General features: G+C 28.2%; 1 protein-coding gene across 1 annotated transcript in view; it reads right to left on the reverse strand.

The window, feature by feature from the left end:
- The window catches only part of LOC136989242 (guanylate cyclase 32E-like), a 51,289-nt gene that overhangs the window by 23,974 nt on the left and 7,871 nt on the right, over positions 1-19,444 (reverse strand). Inside the window, exon 3 of the mRNA XM_067287356.1 lies at positions 4,525-4,825. Within this exon, the coding sequence (XP_067143457.1) occupies positions 4,525-4,825 (301 nt within the window). The remainder of the gene's footprint in view (positions 1-4,524; positions 4,826-19,444) is intronic.

Here is a 19,444-nt window from a genome sequence, read left to right on the forward strand (position 1 = left end):
TAAATGCCATATTTACCTCTTAATTCAAATGTATTTAATTTTAGAAACAATACGATATTTATATTCATTTAAGATTATACGCCAATTAAATAAGAAAAAATATTTAAAATGACAAATCAAATTATATATTACTAATTGATTTTATAAATAATATAATATAAATTTTCATAAAATAATTAAAATACTGAAACGTTAAATAAATATATGAGTAAATTAATGATATATTTGTATTAATATAAACAGAACATAATTTTTTCTGTTTAATTTCGTTTAATTCTCGGAATAAATCGTATATCAAACCGTATCCTTGAGAAATTATAAAGAAGGAATTGAGAACATAGGCGGTCCTCTGCGAAATTTATAAAAGTGTACGGTAGAACTTGTTTTCTTTCGCCCGGGTCTTTGTAAATGGGTTTTTTCTGGTGGTGATATTGGAAAATTTTCTTTGTTATTTAAAATTCAATCGAAATGTCAATAAACTATCATTAAATACGAATCAATACAAATATTTTAGATTGTGTGTCCTTTTGTCCGCTATAGATATCGAAAAAAACTAACTAGAATAGGGTTGCCAACCTTCTGTCGTGAAAAACCCTTTCAACAGACCTGAAATTCTCTCTAAAACTAACAGGGTTCTTATAAGACACAATTTTTCACATTAGGGCGGGCACAATTGAGCAAAAGTTCCATGCAGTGAAGCGACTTGCTTCGGATCTCGCAACGACTCTCGTGCGAGAACAGTTACGAGTCGTGTGACTTTTAAAAGCTCTTACTCGTGGCTGAAGCCCCATAAACCAATATAAGCAGACTTTACATTTTCTCCCTAAATTTCCCTCCATTCTGCTGATTTCCCCCTAAATTTAGGAGGGAACCCCTATGTTGGCCTCACTGATCTAGAATGCTCCAAAGGGAAATTATTTATCAGCAGTAACTTATTAACAGACATCTAATGGTGCAGTGGATATTAGTCTCCGGCGGCCAAAATTAGAACTAATGCTTATTATGACATTTAAAGGGTTCCTAAAAGATCTATCGAGGATAATTAGCAGAGACAAACATAAAAATTAAAATCAAATTAAGAGTTTGGCTTGGGTAATTGAGATCATTCGAGCAATCTCGCGAGATTTTCAGTGTAAATATACAAAAATAATATAGAGTGTTGGCTTCCAAAATGAACTTTAACCAATTAGCAACCGTTTTAGTTTAAATACACGAAGATTTGCACACTATTTACGTGATTTCATGTTTCACGTCAATAGTAACTTAAGACGTATTTGTACATTATTGATGACGTTGTTGACGCTGTACTGTTATTGATGTAGAACTAATGGGGTCAGTATTAAACACGAAATTCGAAAATCTCGACTCTCCTTTTCAGTTTTTGAGAACATTATATCTACATGACAGAACGAGTGAAAAATCACTAAAAATTACTTCACTAAACGGTAATATCTGAGAACTTCTTGCTAAATTGTCAGTCGGACATTTTAAAACTACTTGTGAAGTGGAAAACGCCTGTTTGATGAGCAATTTACGACGAGACATTCAACGACCGGAAATTTCTCCACGTGGCGTTGGTCCTTTAAAAAGACTTCTATCTGACAATTACCCCGTGTTTCGACGAGTCAAATCGTCCAGATTTAGTAGAAAGTATCTTTAAACTTTTCCATTTGTAAGTGAAAACCTACAGCATCAACAGAATGTTTAAATCCAAAGTTTAAGAAGTATCTTCGAATGAAGAAAAATTGAATCTTTTACGATACCATAAATTAACCCAGTTAATAAAGTCAGAAAGATTCTTTTACTAAGCTGGTGGATTCTTTATAATTAACAAATTTATATTAAAGATTATCCAACTGGTGTAATCTTCTAATTCTTAATTAACAAGCCATTGACTATAATGAGTGATCTTCAAACCATTCGAGTTCTTCCATTGTTTAAGAAGTAATTTTACTAATTTCAGTCGATATTACTCTTTTTATCTTTTGAGGTTCTTAATAGTTTATCTATTGTATTCGTTTCTCGACTGTAAACACCATTAGAAAATATATTATTTATAATTGACTACTTGACTTATAATTATACACAAATGCATCTGAACATTTTAAAGAATATTATAAACTTATTAATTAAGTATCTCGATTTATACGAGGAGAATTCGGACTCTTAAAATCTTATCCACGCTTATATCATCCACAATAAAGTATTTTTTTTATTATACACATCACAGGATTCAACTGGTTATTGCCATTTTTCGGGTTTCTCGAATATATTATACATCGTTATACATATTTTATAATTAAATTATCATCGAGAATTATACGTTAATTTTAATTAACGTAAATCGTAATTAATATATAATTGCATTATATATATGGATATAATGATTATAATTTTCTTCACATTAGAATAATTCACGTGGTAATTATTTTGATTAATCCGGATCGACTGCAATTCTTTAATTGTTCTTACGAATAAAGTTAACTTGATAAATGTTGAATCGCTTCCTTTGTGGTAATTTTACTGTCGTCAATTATTTATTCCACTTATAATATATTCATTAGTCTTTCCGGCGCGATTTCCTTTGAGATAAAAGGGTATAACAGGGTATAAAATAACCTAGAATAAATAAATATAAACATCGTTCAATAATTTAACGCAATTATAAAGTATGGATTTACGGAGAAAACTCCATAAATCCATTAATTTAACAGCTCCATAAATTCATGCTTTATAGTTATGTTAAATTATTGAATGGTGTTTAAAGCTTATACAGAAATTATATAAATTATTCGAAACTTTTAGTCATTTTGTAAAGAATAAACAGATTTTATTTGAATTAAACTTAAGAAAAATACAGGAAAAATTTGAGAAATTTTAATATTTGATGAACTTTATTCCTCTAAAGTTTTGATATATCAAAAGTCAAAATCAAAATATCTTCGGGTTTATTTATTCTGTTTAATAAATTTATGCGGTAAACCAAATAAAGGATGATTGTCGAATTTTTGATGCGGATGCAAAAATGCGAGTTTTCGAATAAACTTTAGTCCGTTCTGTTTGTCGTACCACAGAATTAAACGTGAACCAATGTCAATACTTTGACAGTTTGACAGAATTTTGTAAATAGTTGCAGTGTGAACTTCTGTTGGTTGTGTTTTCGAGGAGAATGACCTCTATCAATATACTTTCGAATAAATCGAATTTTATTACCTAAATAATGGAAAACTTTTAAAATTTTTTTAATAGAAAATTTTCTATACTTTTCTTTAAAATTCTCTTCTGGTTTCCAGTTCAAATTGTTTATACATTTAAAAATAAATAAATAAATAGCATCCTACACTCCAATCTACCATTAAATATTGAATCTGTAGATATAAAAAGATATTTTAAAATAAGTAGGACAATATAAAAAAGAAATATTTATTTTTCATAGTTATGAACTATATTTATATACTTTTAAATATATAAATACAGTTAAGTTGAGGGTATTTTATTATAGGAAAGATTTGGAATGTAATTGAATTCCCAGAATATTTTTAAGTTAAAAATATCGTTTTCTAACTTGAAAATTTCTTGGTAAATTATTTTCTTTATCTATTTAATGTGAAAAAATAACAAAACGTTGAAAATATAACTGTTTATGTCGATATTATAGATCTTTTCTTTATGATTCGTTCACCATTGTAACGCCGTTTGGTTGGCTTTTCCTAGAAGCATTCGACCGTCCAATGTTTCTTTGAGAAATAACAGACAATTCGAGCGCTCCTGATAAAGAAAAAGGCCCTTTAAATCAATATAAACGTTGACCCGAATTGGTTCCTAAGGGGTGAGATATATTTTTTAGTATTTTGTTTGTTCGAGTCCTAGTTCTTGAATGAGTTATGGTTTTAAGAAGGGAGCATCTAAACAGTATACTTCTATATGACATAAAAATTTATAAAATAAATTAATATATGAAAGTGTAATAATAAGCTTAATAAACTTAATAAACTAAGTTATCAAGCTACTAATAATTTATAAAATTTATAATTTTATTATACAAATTTTTCCAACTTCACAATGAATAATTTCATTAACGAGCATCAATTAACTCCTGTAAGTTATGTAATTCAATTATTAATTTGTTTATAATTAAATTAATTAAAAATTAATTAATTTCTAAATTTTTTTAAATAATTTATTTACTAAATTTTATTATCCTTTCCCTCAAATTAACTATTAAACTACAGACGAAATATATTTTACTTTCTTAAATTCTTATATTTTTAATGATAAAATATTTTATATATATATTTATTTATTTGATATATGATTTAGTAAAGTTAATAAAACAAACAAAGATAATTTCTTAAATAAATAAAATGGTATAAAAGTTTAAATACAAAGCCATTATAAATGAGTGAGTCAACAGAAAGTAAAAAGAATGTTTAAGGAAAATAACGAGGATTATATTTATTTTTAATGAATATTTCATACAAGTAATAACAGCAGTAGTAGACACTAGAATGATAATTTATTTACCTCTGGTCCTTTCGTAACTCTTGTCGATAATATCACTAAGGATCTCGTTCTTGCTGGATAAATAATAACCAGGAATGTAATAAGTTTGTATAATATCAATTTTGTGTTCTTTAGCGAGAGGAACCAAAGCCTCTTCTATCTGTTTGTCAGAAGTGTCTTCTGCAACCAGCAATATGACGTTATACCAATTAAATTTTTTCAGTAAAGAAATGACTGCTTTCGAGATCTTGGAGCTTGGAGGCAAAGTTCTAGCAAAGGTTTTGTATAAAGTTTTGTTCGATACTTTCTTATCTGAACATTTCTGTAAATATTAAATGAAAAAATATATATAATTTTAATTATTTAAATTTTATAATATATATATATTATAAGTATATATATATATTACAAGTAAGTTTCGCCATTACCAGAAGTGCCTCGTTACATCGGGGCATTCGTTTCAGGAGGATGGAGAATAAAAATTTGTGTTGCTATTTTTAAAAATATATAAATTCGGGGCCAGACGCAATTTTTCTGGGGCCTCAAGAGAAGTTAGTGTGGTCCCAAAGTATTTAGAAAATAGAATGTTTTATCAAATTTTTCTTAGAAGTTTGAAAGTGCGGGGGCCCTCTGAGGTCCGAAAACCCACGTCTGAGCCGGCCCTGTATAGATTATATCGTATAATAAAAATTCAAAAAAAAAATAAAATATTTTATTACAAATTACTGATTAATTTTAAAAAATTAATAAAAAGTTTCTAAAAGTCAAATATTTCATTAAAAAAAACTCTTCGACTATCGATGTATTACAATTGTGGTTACGATGGATTATGTGTGTAAAGTAGGATCATCACTCGGAAATTTCTGTCTATAGTCTTTTATGTTAAACAGATTTAAACTTAAAATTCAATTTAAAAAATTATTTATTACGACATGGTCACAATTCCATGCTGTAATTTTTAATCATATTCTTAATTTATTTAATTAAAAAATATATGCTCTCCACCTTAAATAAGTAGTGGCTTTCCCCTGTACATCATACTTTCCTGCTAGCAACAGAGTCGTGCTGGCCATCTATCTAACTCCTTTTGGCAGAAAATTTTTAAATTAAATTCACGTGATTTCCGGTTTAGACCGGATATAATTAACGGGGGCTTTTGTCCCTAAGCTTTCCATATCTGGTCTCGATTTATCTGACATCGTTCTCGAAATTAAGAAAGGACAGACAGTGAGAATTTATAGGTCTACAATTTTTTTCAAATTGTAGCCCAAAAATTCGAAATTTATTTAAGTATCTTTCGTATGAAATAAATTTTTTAAATTTAGACAGAGAGTTTAATTTTTGCGAAATATGATGCAAATAACAGATACATTTCTTATTGAATTCTAAGGAAATTTTGAAGTATCAAACTTCTATTGAAGAATTTGATCTGTATACAAGTACTTCTATTCAAAATTTTAATATATATATATATATATTTTTCTAAAAGATGACAAGGAAAATATATTTACGAGCGCATCTCCTTTCGCGATTTTCATTCAGAGATGTCTCGAAACTCGAAGTTACGATATTTTATAACGCAATCTCCATTTATAATTGGATCAACTGTTAAATTCAGCCTTAGTTAAATGATATTTGTATGCAAAATACGCAATCACTGTATCATTAATAAAGGTATAAATTTTTATGAATTTGTAATATAAAGACCTATTTGTTTAATGATAAAACCTTTGGTTACGGTAGCAAAAAAGTAGAATTTATTATCAAAAATCGGCAATATTTAAGTAGATTAAAATCTAAATTTTTTAAAAACGAAAAATTGTAAGCCATCTTATCAAAGTTTTATTACTTTTATGAACGAAATTTATCATTTGAAATACCATTTTATGTTCAAATTGTTAACGTAGTCAATCGTAAAAAAGAAAAGTTTGTTTCGAAGAACAAAGAATAAAATATTCTGTATCTCTCTTCAATATCTGTATGTATTAAATTGGGCTGTAATTTGAAGAAATTGTAGACCTATAAATTCCAGTCTAGACCGGAAGTCACGTCATTTCAATTCAAAAATTCTCCCCTGAAAGGTGTTAGATAGACGACCGGCACAACTCTACTGTTACAGGAAAAGTATGATTTACAGGGGCAAGACACTACTAATTTGAGGTGGAGAGCATATATATTTTAAATTAAATAAATTAATTATATGATTAAAGTTGCAGTCTAGCATTGGCGATGTATTAATAATTTTTTTATGTTCTAAATATAATTCATAAAAGCAGTTGTGAAGGAAGATGAAAGTTAAATATATCTTTCATTTGTTTATAGTTTTAACGAATTATAGATTCTTTCTTACTCCTCATATTTAAAAAGTAGAAATGAATGTAAATTTAATAGAAAATGTGCAGTTTTAGTTATTAATGGATTAAATATATATGTATTTGGTAGCAAGAAAGTAGCGGTATTCAATGGTAACGACGTTGTTTATAAAAGAAAAAGGTTAAACATTTAAAGGTTAGGCACCTCTTTGTTACAAATAAACGAGTACAAGTGGAAGATAGAATACTTCAGATTAAAGTAAATAAAGTAATAAATTTTCTATTTTTAAAATAAACACTAAAAATTTCACTTATTATTTCAAGTAGAACGTTAAAGGAAAAAAATTAGAAAAGAGCAATCGATGTAGAAATTATGTAAATTTTTAGAATAATATTTAATAAATTAATTTGATTCTCTGTAAAGTGTTTTATTAAAAATCCATCAGACTTCATTCGCTAATGAAAAATTGATTGAAAGAAGAAGAAAAGATTTCAAAATATTGAAGTACTTTTCGTGTCGAAAGTAGGTTAAAATAACATTCAAATGAAGAACAAATTCTTAAGAAAATATTAAATAAATCATTTATTCTTAGAATTTAAAATTTGTAGGTCATAACCGACATTTTTCCATCTTAATCTATCGATAAAAAGATGATTTTTCTATTAAGTGATGTTACTTTTTCATCCTTATCGATATTATTATTCCTTCGATATACGCTGTTTATTTATTATAAAGCTATAAAATATATTAATTGTCAATATTAAATACTTTTAGTGCCATTTTATTTGCTTTTCTTTTATATTTTTCCACAAATAACGTCAATAATCATAATTGTTAAAGAGAAACATTATCATCCTTACGAAGGGAACTTGTGTTTTTAGGTAAAATTTATGTGGTAATATCGATATTAACCAATTAGAAACAATTATTTATTTAGTTTATTACACATTAAATTCAAAAAAATTACAGTAGAGGAGGAATAAAGAGTCGTCACCAGACTGGAGAGAAGATAGAAGTGAGTCTACTTGATTAAAAAAAAGGGAATTTTATGACGATTTAAAAAGTATTAAAAGCATCGGAATTGCTTTTATACTTTTTATAAGTGACAAATTATAAATTCGAGTGACTAATTTACATAAAAGCTGTTTTTAATATTTTATGACTGATAAAACATCCAAGTTTCGCTTAAGCATTTGTAGTTATGCTCAAAAATTTGAATAAAATTATAAAATTGGGACCATCAGAGGAAGTATGACTTAAGAGAAAGTCCGAAGATCAGAAATACAAGAATACGAATATAATTGGCTACAGTGTGTTAACAGAATAGTAGTAAATAGATTATTCTAAGCTGTTCTTAGGTATCAATAAACAGGAAGGAAGATGGAGGAAACCACGGAAAAGATTGGGAATGAGCTTAATCCTATACTCGTAGATGATGATAATGATGATGCTAAAATTGGATGTTCAAAAGGACAAAATGTCTGTTAAAAATTTATTTTTGTTTATATTAAGTTAGTATAAGATCTATCTAAATGAAAAGCCATGCTTATCAAATTTTCTAGTCATTTAAATATAAAATTTTGTCTGTAACTGTGGAATTTTTGCAGTTTACAGAATTTTAATTTGTAAATAAAGGTAAAAGTTTATACGATCCACCAACAATCGAAATGAATAAAGCCAAAGTGTAAAAGTTATTTCCAAAAATCACACGAGTTCAAATAATAGGAACTTTTAATGGTCCTTTTCGTGATAACAGTCAATTGGATTTCTTTATAGGTATACAGTAATTCAAAACGTACACCTTGATTGGGCTGTAATATGAAAAAGTTGTAAACGTATAAATTTCCACTGCCGTCCGTCTGTCTGTTCTTCCTTAATCTCGAGAACGATGTTAGATAAATAAATAAAAGTTGAGACCAGATGTGGAAAGCTTAGAAGCAGGAGTCCCCGATTAACTATATACGAACTTCCGGTCTATAACGGTAACCACGTGATTTTGATTCAAAAATTTTCCGGGAATGGAGTTACATATATGACCGTCATGACTTTCTTGTTAACGGGTGAAGTGTGATATTCAGGGGCAAGACATTAATTTGAAAATGGAGAGCATATATTTTTAATTAAATAAATTTAAAAAATATGATTTAGAATTGTAACCCGGCATTGTGACATGGTCACAATGATTTTTGCTCGTTTTAAGAATATTTTTAATTGATGAAATATATAAGAATACGACAATCTTTTCTCATTTTTTCGTATTGAACGGATAGAACATAAAACATGAAATTTCATAAAGTTGCTATCGTAAACTATTTTATAATATCGACACCATAAATTCTGTAAATTCTTGATTGGTTTCCATTGTCAATTTGTCTGTACGTACAGATACATCTCAAAACAGATATTTTGATCCTGTCAGGTCGGTTTTCGTTTTATGTCCCCGATGCAATTTTTAAGTATAAACATTTTCAGTAGAAGATATTTTGATTTTAAATCCTGTAGTTTATTCAAAACTTTATATATTTGTTCCTATTCCAAAAATACAAATATTAATTCTATGGAAGAGCGTGAGAATCAGAAAAGAGCAATATCAAGTTTATCTCTTCGGTTAGATATTGGAACAAAGGAATTTATGATTTTCAATGTATAAACTGAGATGCAACAAGTAATATTTTCAAATTCAGGTGACAAAAACAAAGAGAAAAAAGGTCTTCCAGCCCAAAAAGAACTAATTATAATAAATAAGTAGTGTCGAATTATGAAATTACGTATAAAAATTTTGAAAAGTTAGCATTTAAATTCGTAAGAAACAATCTCCAAAAGATTTCATGAAGAAAAAATCTAGCAATGAGTTGCTTAACTTTCCTGGCAGCATTCAAAATTTTGGTGGTGCCATCTATTACAATATTTTATTTCAAAAACACTTTTATATTTTTAATTATTATAAAATGGCAAAAGGATTAATTTTGTGAGTAAAAATAGGTTTTATAAAAAAATATATATAAATGCTAATAACCAGTAAAATCTCATTAAGTCCGACCCTACTGGAGATAAGCGCGACCCCCTTTATCTCCCTACCTCCTCGACATTTAACCACCAAAATTTAATAGCATCGATATCCCTAATACACAAATCTCCCTGCAAACTTTCAGAAATTGTCGAAAAAAAGCACAGAAGTTATTAATCTTTAACAGGGTGAACAAAAACGTCCCCTCAGACACGCTAACATTTACACATATAGAAAAAAAATCCATATTTTTCTTTGCATTTCTGGACGTTTCAAGGACCCCGAGTCCAAAACTGTAAAATTCTTGGTTGGTAACTTTTTGACTGATGGCCATGCTTTCCCTCTGTTATATATAACAGAGTCGGAAAAGTAAAATGTATGGCTCATAAAGCTGTTATGTGCTTCATGATATTTTTTCTAAATAATTGTTTCGTTTTACGTAAGGCGATACGTAACAGAACACATTCGATTACATCACATGATAATAATAAATATGATCATATACCTCAGTGTTTCTCAAACTTTTTGGACTGCGACCCCCCTTCTGCACTTAAAAATTTCAAAGGACCCCAAAGAATAAGTATGTGTCAAAAAACATCCCGGAGGGAGGGGGTTAGGCTCGTATTTAAATATTTATATTATTTTTATTATTTATAAGTGCAATTTATTTAAGTAAAAATTATTTTATACATTTTTTATTTCTATTATTTCTAAACACGAATCCATAGTAAATTTATAAAATATTTGAAAAAAATTGATCTGGCATCAGTTTTTCAGCGACCCCCCAAATATTTTTCACGACCCCCACTTTGAGAATCACTGATATACCTGATCGTATTTATCATCATCTTATGTAAAAGAAGTGGTTACAAAGAAAAGTGAACTTGTAACGAGCAATTATTTATTGTGACATAGTCACAATACCGACTGCAATTTTTAATCATAATTTTAATTTATTTAATTTAAAATATATGCTCTCCACCTCAAATTAGTAATGTCTTGCCCCTGTACATCATACTTTTCCTGTTAACAGTGAAGTCGTGCAATCATGTATCTAACTCCGTTGGGAAAAAATTTTTGAATTAAAATTACACAATTTTTGACCCAAATTGAAAGTGTATATACAATTAATCAGAGCCTCCTGCCCCTGAAATTTCTTTATTTCTCTTAACTTAAAATATATACTACGCGACACCCCAAAACTTCATGATAAAGATTGATAGAAAAGTGGACTTATTCGAGTGATTCGGGTGCCGAAACAAAATTTAAGTTTAAAAAGTTAATTTATTAATTGTATTTTAAATTACAGTATTTTTATTAAAACAATAATAATTTTAAATTATTATTTAATCTATTTTCTAAGAAAAGATTTGATAATTATTTCATAATTTCATCGACAAAATTGTCTTAAAATAAGCCAAGTGATTGAAATTTGTGTATTTTGTTTATTAAATTTTCAATTTCCTTTTAAAGATAAATAAAAATTTAATAAAATTATAAGTATTTATCGTTTTAAATGGATCAAATGAAAATTATGTAACCAAATTGTACGTTAATTCTTTATTCGCATCTATAAAAATTCGATTCATAACCTTTCTTTACACTTTAATAAATTAGTGTATATTAAATTTAATAATAACAAAATTATGAAAAAATTCATAAAAAATAAAGAAAATTTCCTAAAAAACAAAAAATTTTCTTTTGTGTTAGATGAGGAAGGAATGTCAATAATCCTCAATAATGAGAAATGAGAAAGATTCTTCCTCATTTATTCGCGACATCACACAATTTATTTTATTTATAATAATAAATTAGTCTTCTAAAATATTGTATAAGCTAATTTTGTACAGAATTTAAAGCCAAAATCTATCATTTTCAATTAGTTTTCACATAGATTAATTAAAGGAGCTCAATTAATTGTTTCAAAATAGAACCGATTTACCACTGTTGTTTATAAAGACCAATTAATTGGATGATCACAAATCACTAGAATATAAATTAATGAATTAAAATTTAACAAATATAAAGTACTCGAATTCAAATTTATCTCCTAAAATTAATTTAAAGTATTTATACGGGGGCAAGATGAAGTATATCGACATTGAAGAGAACTTACACATTATTCGCATCTTATACTATTGCACAAAGATAAATGCATAAAATATTTTTTATTATAACAAAAATCAATATGTTTTTAATACTTTTATACGCGAAAGTATAATATTTAAGTTTAAAAATAACTTTAAAGTTATATATTATACTGTGGTGTATATAGGAAAAGCATTAGATGTGCAAGAATCGAAGATCTTGGAATTTATTCTAAAATTAAAATATTTTTTATGAAATGAAACATTTTTGGATTATTTACTGGGGAATCGTGTCATTCTATCAATAGGGCACGATTCAAATTTATCACGAGTTAACTCTGTAAATAATCCAATAATTTCGGTATGAATCTTATATGAATCTTTATAGGAGAGTTCATTGACTCCAAATATTTTTCTAACCGATTTATATAGTAGTGGATAGAAAAATATTTGACATTCATAACGTGTCGGTATGAGTTTTAGTAAATTCTCTTAAATTGCATGAATTTTCAATAAAAATCCTCCATCCAGCATCCCTTATCAAAGTTTCATCACTTCTAAATGCTTTTTCGTTTTTATATATATTGGCGAGTCAAAAATTCTGAAAAAGTCATCATTTAAGCTTAAAATACTTTCTAACAACTTGATATTTATACATATAAAAATGTTTTCACGTTAAAAAATTCATTAAAATTATTTCTAATTTGCTCCGAGAGCGTATTTATTTATTTATGACTAATTTATATAAGCTGCTTTAAAATACACTTGAGATAATTAATTACTAATTATTTAAATTAATTAAATAAGTTTTAATATAAATATATTTTTTTAGTTTAATTTTATGTAAAATTTGTTTATTTTTTGAAAATTTAATTAAGGACTCAAAAATTAGACGAATAAATTAATGATATTTATTGTTATTTAATTAAGTAGAAAGGTAACGTTGAAAATTTTATTTTTATGAAAATAAATGTTCAAAATTGAATTTTTAAAATTCTTTTTGACCTACTTTCAATTGTAAACCGAAATAAAATTAAAGTCCATTATAGTAAAAAATGTGACTTGTACAGTACAATATAAAATAACATTATATTAAAGTAGAATTATGTGGATTTATTTTAAAAAATTACTATTAAATTAATTCAAAAAAATAATTCTGGAAGTGTTAAATAATTAAAAATTAAGATTAAGAAGGATCAACAGGCATCAATTAAATAGAAGACGTACGTTGGTTTTATGGAATGTTTGCCATTTCTATCTTAGCAATTTATTAATTCTTTCCATCTATACGATTTAAAATTTAGATTATGTTTAATTGAAGTTTTACTTATACATTTATGCTAGGATTATGTAAAAAAATTGCACGATTTACAATGGAAAATCCTCAAAAAAATATGTCAAAATAAATCGCGAAATTTTATACGTGAAATTTTACAAATTTATGGTGAATTCGAGCTCGAATAATACTCAAACTTAATTGAAATTCGTGAAATTTTCTCTATAAAATCGATTTAAACTCTTCATCGTTGTTGTGGTTGTTGCAATGAAACGTTTACTAACTACAATTTTCCTTTTGAGAATGTTTTATAAAATTATCATTTAAAAATTGATCAGCTCGCTGTTTCGTCTGCGAATTTTAATGGAACAGTTGTAAAAGTTTCAATTCAAACATCAGCAGAATGTTAGCAATGATATTATTTAATTTAAAATATATGCTCTCGAAATCAAATTAGTGTCTTGCCCCTGTACATCATACTTTTCCTGATAACAACAGAGTCGTGCCAGTCATCTAACTCCTTTTGGGAGAAGATTTGAATTGAAATCATGTGACTTCCGATGTAGACCAGAAATTCATATACAGTTAATCTGGGCCTCCTGCTCTTAAGCTTTCTATACCTGGTCTTTATTTTCGTGTATCTAATTCCACTATCGATATTAAAGATGATATTATGAGATGCATGGTTTAGAAAGGTTAATTATTTAAAGAAAATATTTGTGAAAAAAACGTTTTAATTTCGAATAGAAATGTAATATTTTGTGACTTTGATAATTTTAACAAAAACGATGTATAATGCTTTTGTTTTTGAGAGGGGAAGTTGAACTTCCTTTCATCGGCTGACTAGAAAGTTGAGTCAGAAACAGCCTTTGCACACGATACTGGGCCGTCTCTATAAAAAGGGGACTTTTTCCCGCCATCTAGGTAGTCTCATACAGGGAAGAATTCTACATGTTAGGTAGACCTTCCAACGAACTATCGTAGATCTTCGTAAGAAGATAGCCATACAAATGTCGCATAGTTCCTAACCCGACTGGTCATATACAAGACGAATGACTATTAGCGATCTTCTCTCTCGATATAACGAAAGAAATGAAGCGAAGAAAAGTACTATAAAGGTAGTATATTGTAGAATTTTGTAAACTCTCTCTCCGCGAGATAGGTCTTAGTATATAAGATAGATAGTTTGGTATCTCCACAAAATAAGTCTCGAATATATCGTTGTAATTCCATTAGCTGTATATCAAAATTGTATTTACTTGTATTCATTCATTTAGTTTAGTTTTATTAAATATTTTGTTATTGTGTTAACATGATCTCATTAATTGAACTAGGAAGATGTACCACTCACGTAACGCTCCACTTGAAATAACCTCCTATGATATAATACGGACGTTGTCACTCAGACGTCACAGATATCTCTAAATAACTTAACGCGTGATAGCCCGCAAAATTGACTATCTGGTGTCGGGAGCCTGACGTTAGGAGAAGGGTGATTACGCGATCGCCAATCTCCGCATTTTCACTCATACAAAAAGCCATCCTTCGACGCAGAGGGCCAGTCTTACTGACTGCACTGCAGATTAAGCGGTACATAAGTACTTTTCCAACTTTGTACCACCGGCTAGTTCCTCACAATATCACGTAACTACAACTAAAATTTAACAGTGATAAGAAGATAAATTTAAAATTATTTTGTCCTTAAATAATCATAAGTGGTTCCTACGTAGATTTACGACAGAATGATGTAAAGAATGACACTATTGTTTACATCATTCTTTCGTCATACATCTTTAAGTCAAACGAATATGATTAAGCGTAGTTCTACGCTTAATCTCTAATAGATAGCCATAATACCCCCAAATTTTTGCATTTATCGACGACGTTTCAAGGTGTCCTGAGACCAAAAATGTAAAAATCTTGAGGGAAGGTCATTTTTTGACCGACGGCCATACTTTCCTTTTGTTATGTATAACAGCCGAGAAAGTAAAAATTGTTTTGCAAGTAACTCATATTTTATAACTTATTTCGAAGACTAAATTTGAAACTTAGATTACTGTATTAAAGTGTAATAAATATCTTTGTTGAAGCATTAAATAAATGGATAAAAAAGAAGAAAATCTTATATAATTGACAAAAAAAGATTGGATTACTTCGAGATCACAGTTGTATCTGATAAAACAACACCATTACACCAAAACGTTCTACGAGAAACTGGCTCCTAATTAGGCTAAGTTGGCTAATCCCAAAAACTCCACACGGTCAGGTGCCAACCCGAAGCCTACTAGTAGTCAAAGGTTTTACCAACTGACAGGTGAGCCAGACTAACAGAAATTACAAAAGTGTTTTATCTTTTGGGTCTTTTACTTTCTTGTGAGTTAAAATAAATTCTATTAAATTAGTCATTATATTCTACTGTATATAATAATCATTATGTTCATCATAAAAATTTATTATACATATAATAAACTTTCATGGTGAACGAACGTAATCATTATTATATATAATATAATGTTTAATTTAAAATTTTATAGAATTTTTAATGAAGGTCGAGGGGGTGGGGGACAGGAAGTCGCGTTTCCAGTAGGATCGGACTTAATGACAACCTTACTCGTTATTATCATTTACAATTTCTTATAAAACCAATCCCTACCCTCAAAATTAAGCTTTTTGCCATTTTATAATAATTAAAAATATAAAAGTTTGTAAGTAAAATATCGTGAAAGATGGCTCCACACATGCAGTTTTAAGTGTTGCCGGTAAAGTTAAGCAACCAGTTGCTGGAATTTTTCGTAATGATTTACCACACGAGTCGAAAATTAATTTTAAATATAAAAATAATTTTTTGAAACTTCTACTACTTAGAAAATTCAATGTTCCTTTGGAGAAATCGAGCGAATTCTCTTTGACAGAATCGATAGAACGAAAAGGGTTGTTTGGAATATTTTTACAAAAAAAATTGTCCAGAATTTTTGTCTCGTAGAAAATCAGCAATTTTTATTGCATTTTCTGGAAAGATTTCCCAAATCTTTGTCACTTTCGGAACTTCGTTTATGACGAGATGTGAAGGATCCAATTATTTTCCTACGAAGATGTTCCCGACTTCCTATACAATTCTTAAAATAAAAGACTATAATAATAATAATTATTATTATAGTGACATTGTCATAATGCCGAAGTTGCAATTTTTAATCATATTTTAAATTTATTTAATTTTAAATATATGCTCTCCATCTCAAATTAGTAGTGCCTTGCCCCAGTACATCATACTTTTCCTTTAACAATAGAGTCGCGCCGGTCATCTATCAAACACCTTTCAGAGGAAAATTTTTGAATTGAAATTACATGACTTTCGGTTTGAATCAGAACTTCTTATAATCGGGCCTCTTGCTCCTAAGGTTTCAATTCTCATCTCGAATTTTAGAGTAGCAAATAATTTCTGCTTTAAACATTTTCGTCTCTAGCAAAGGAGAAGTTTATAAAATGGCCGCTGAAAAATAATTTATAGTTTTTACTCTATAAATATGTACTGTACTTAGTAATGTATTTGATAGATCACGTATCAATTACCAAAAAGAAATTCCAGATTCAACTTTGTATTTTTCAGTTTAACACAGTTCAGTATGAAGAAGCCAATTTATCACGATTGAAATACGGAAGTTAACAACGAAGTTATAAATATTCTATTAAAACTATTACATAATTGATTTATCCACCCTTTAAGATCCATTATGTATCATATATTATTTCCTAATGTGAATTATAATTGAAATGGGAATTTAACTCCATTACTGATTTATGTGATGATTATTGGTAAGGTAAACATAAGGAATGTAAAAATATTTATATTCGAAGCTATTTTAGTGTCTAAAAATTTAAAAAATAGAAAAATTAAATTTCAAATCTATATTTATAAGATTTCGTTAAATAAAAATAATAAACAGCGAGAAATTCTAAATTTATGTGAGAATTTCAAAATTTTTCCTTGTTTATTTTCGTTGCTCAGTGATTTCCAACGATAAGGAAGAAAAATCAATTTAAAATAATTTAATTATGCATTTCTACATTTGTATATTTTAAATTTCAACATTGGTTTTAATTAAGAAACGTAAAAAATGTAAAACAAAAATAGAAAATAAAATATGAACCAGAATTCCGAAAAACAAAATCTTTTTGTAGAAAAATAAGTTCTGTAAAATATAAACTAAAACCGAAAAATAATTGATATGAACTAAATACCAACTGATGATGGTATATAAGAAGAAGAATCAACACGTTGAGTACATAGCGGGCCACAATTTAGCGTATTGCAGGCGGGGCCGACCCACAATGGGGTCGATCGCTATAAGCGAAAATGGGAAAAAATGCACAACAATCATAAATTATGGAAAATTCAAACACGAATTTCCCAAAACGACGTGTTCTCATCAAATCGTATGGTCGTTTCACTTTTCGAACAATTCGGTTCACGAACAAAATTTCGAACTCATAATTGCACCGGTTGCCGAACAAGTCAGCCCTATACTTTTCATCCGTTAATCGTTCAGAATTCTTATTCTTGGCAACATACGACAGTTATTTCATACACGCCATAAACTATTTACGATTCGACAATTTCCTCTTCCGTGCTGATATTTTATGCCGAATGTTATTATCGATACAGGAGTAGAGTCTTGATTATATACAAAAACATCTGGATCAAATGAATCTATCCATATTATATTAAAGCATGTTACTATATACAGTACGCAATGCATTAGTATTGTGTGATTACTATAAAGGAAAATTTGATATTAACAAAATGTTTCTTGTACTGTACAGGTTTACTCAGTGTAAGAAATAATTTTATAAACAAAAAAAGGTACTTTAATCATTGAAAAAGATCCAGCAACGAGTTACTTAAGTTTCCCGGCAATATTTAAAACTGAGTGTCTGGCGCCATCCGTTACGATATTTTATTAAAAATTTTTTATATTATTTAATTATTATAAAATGGCAAAAAGCTTAATTTTTGAAGGTAGGGATGGGTTATATAAAAAAAATTGAAATGTTAATAACTAGTAAAATCGTCACTAAACCCGACCCTGTTCGAGATACGACACACGACCCCCTTTATCTCCCCACTCCGTCGACCTTTAACCACCAAAATTTAACAGCATCTATGCCCCTAAAACACAAACCTCCCTGCAAAATTTCAGTAATTTCCGACAAAAAGCACGGGAGTTATTAAGCTTCAAGTAGGGTAAATAAAATCATATTCCCACACAAACATCCATACGTGGAAAAAAATCACTGAATTTTTTTGCATTTCTCGACGTTTCAAAGTCCTCCGAGTCCAAAAATGTAAAAACTTTGGGGGGTCATTTTTTGACCGATTGGCCACACTTTTCCTCTATTACATATGACAGAACCGGGAAAGTAAAATCTATATTCAAATTTTGGTTATTGTGAACACACGATCCATTACCGGAAATCAGAAGTTAATTAAAATTTTCATCCTTCATCCGGAGCATCTTATTTATATCTTTTCTCTTTTTTAAACTTTATTTTAAAATATTTAAAAACATTTATATTTGAAATTACATTTTGATTAAGACTTTATCACGCTTTACGTGGCACTAACTGACACGTATTATTATCGATTGCACGGTATCAATATCATCTTCACACTGGCGACACACTTTTACATATAATTTATTCCAGAATAAGTTTAAACGCCTGTTTTGGAACAGACTTAACGTAACATTTTTTAAAACGTTTAACATTAAAGCATAATTTTTAAAATACTGTATGAGGTACTGTGTGTAAATTACTGTATAATTGAAATAAAGCAAACTGAAAATGTTCTGAAAGAATTAAATAATAAAAAAATAAATAAAGTAAATAAATAAAATCATTTTTCGAATTTATTTTTTATAACACGAAAAATTTCAAGAAGTTATTTGCATCCCAGAAGAGTATCCAAATCCTTGGAGGAATTTGCAATTCGCTCAGATATATGATTAAATTAGCTGAAAAATCTTTGATAAACAATCTAAAATATTGAAAAAGTTTGCTTTAAATGTATATATTTATTTCCAGGAAGTAAATTTTGATGAGTTCTTGTTTATTTTCAATAAACTCATTACTTCGTTAAAGGCAACTATGGCATTCTGGCTAATAAATAATTAAAATATCTGTTTTTAAAAGTATGCCAACATAATTTTTAATTCTGTATCTTAATTTATAATATAAAAATATTAAGATAAATTATTCAAA

The sequence above is a fragment of the Centruroides vittatus genome, unplaced genomic scaffold (genome assembly GCF_030686945.1).
Source record: "Centruroides vittatus isolate TY-2023 unplaced genomic scaffold, ASM3068694v2 scaffold_450, whole genome shotgun sequence".
In the NCBI taxonomy this organism is placed as follows: domain Eukaryota; kingdom Metazoa; phylum Arthropoda; class Arachnida; order Scorpiones; family Buthidae; genus Centruroides; species Centruroides vittatus.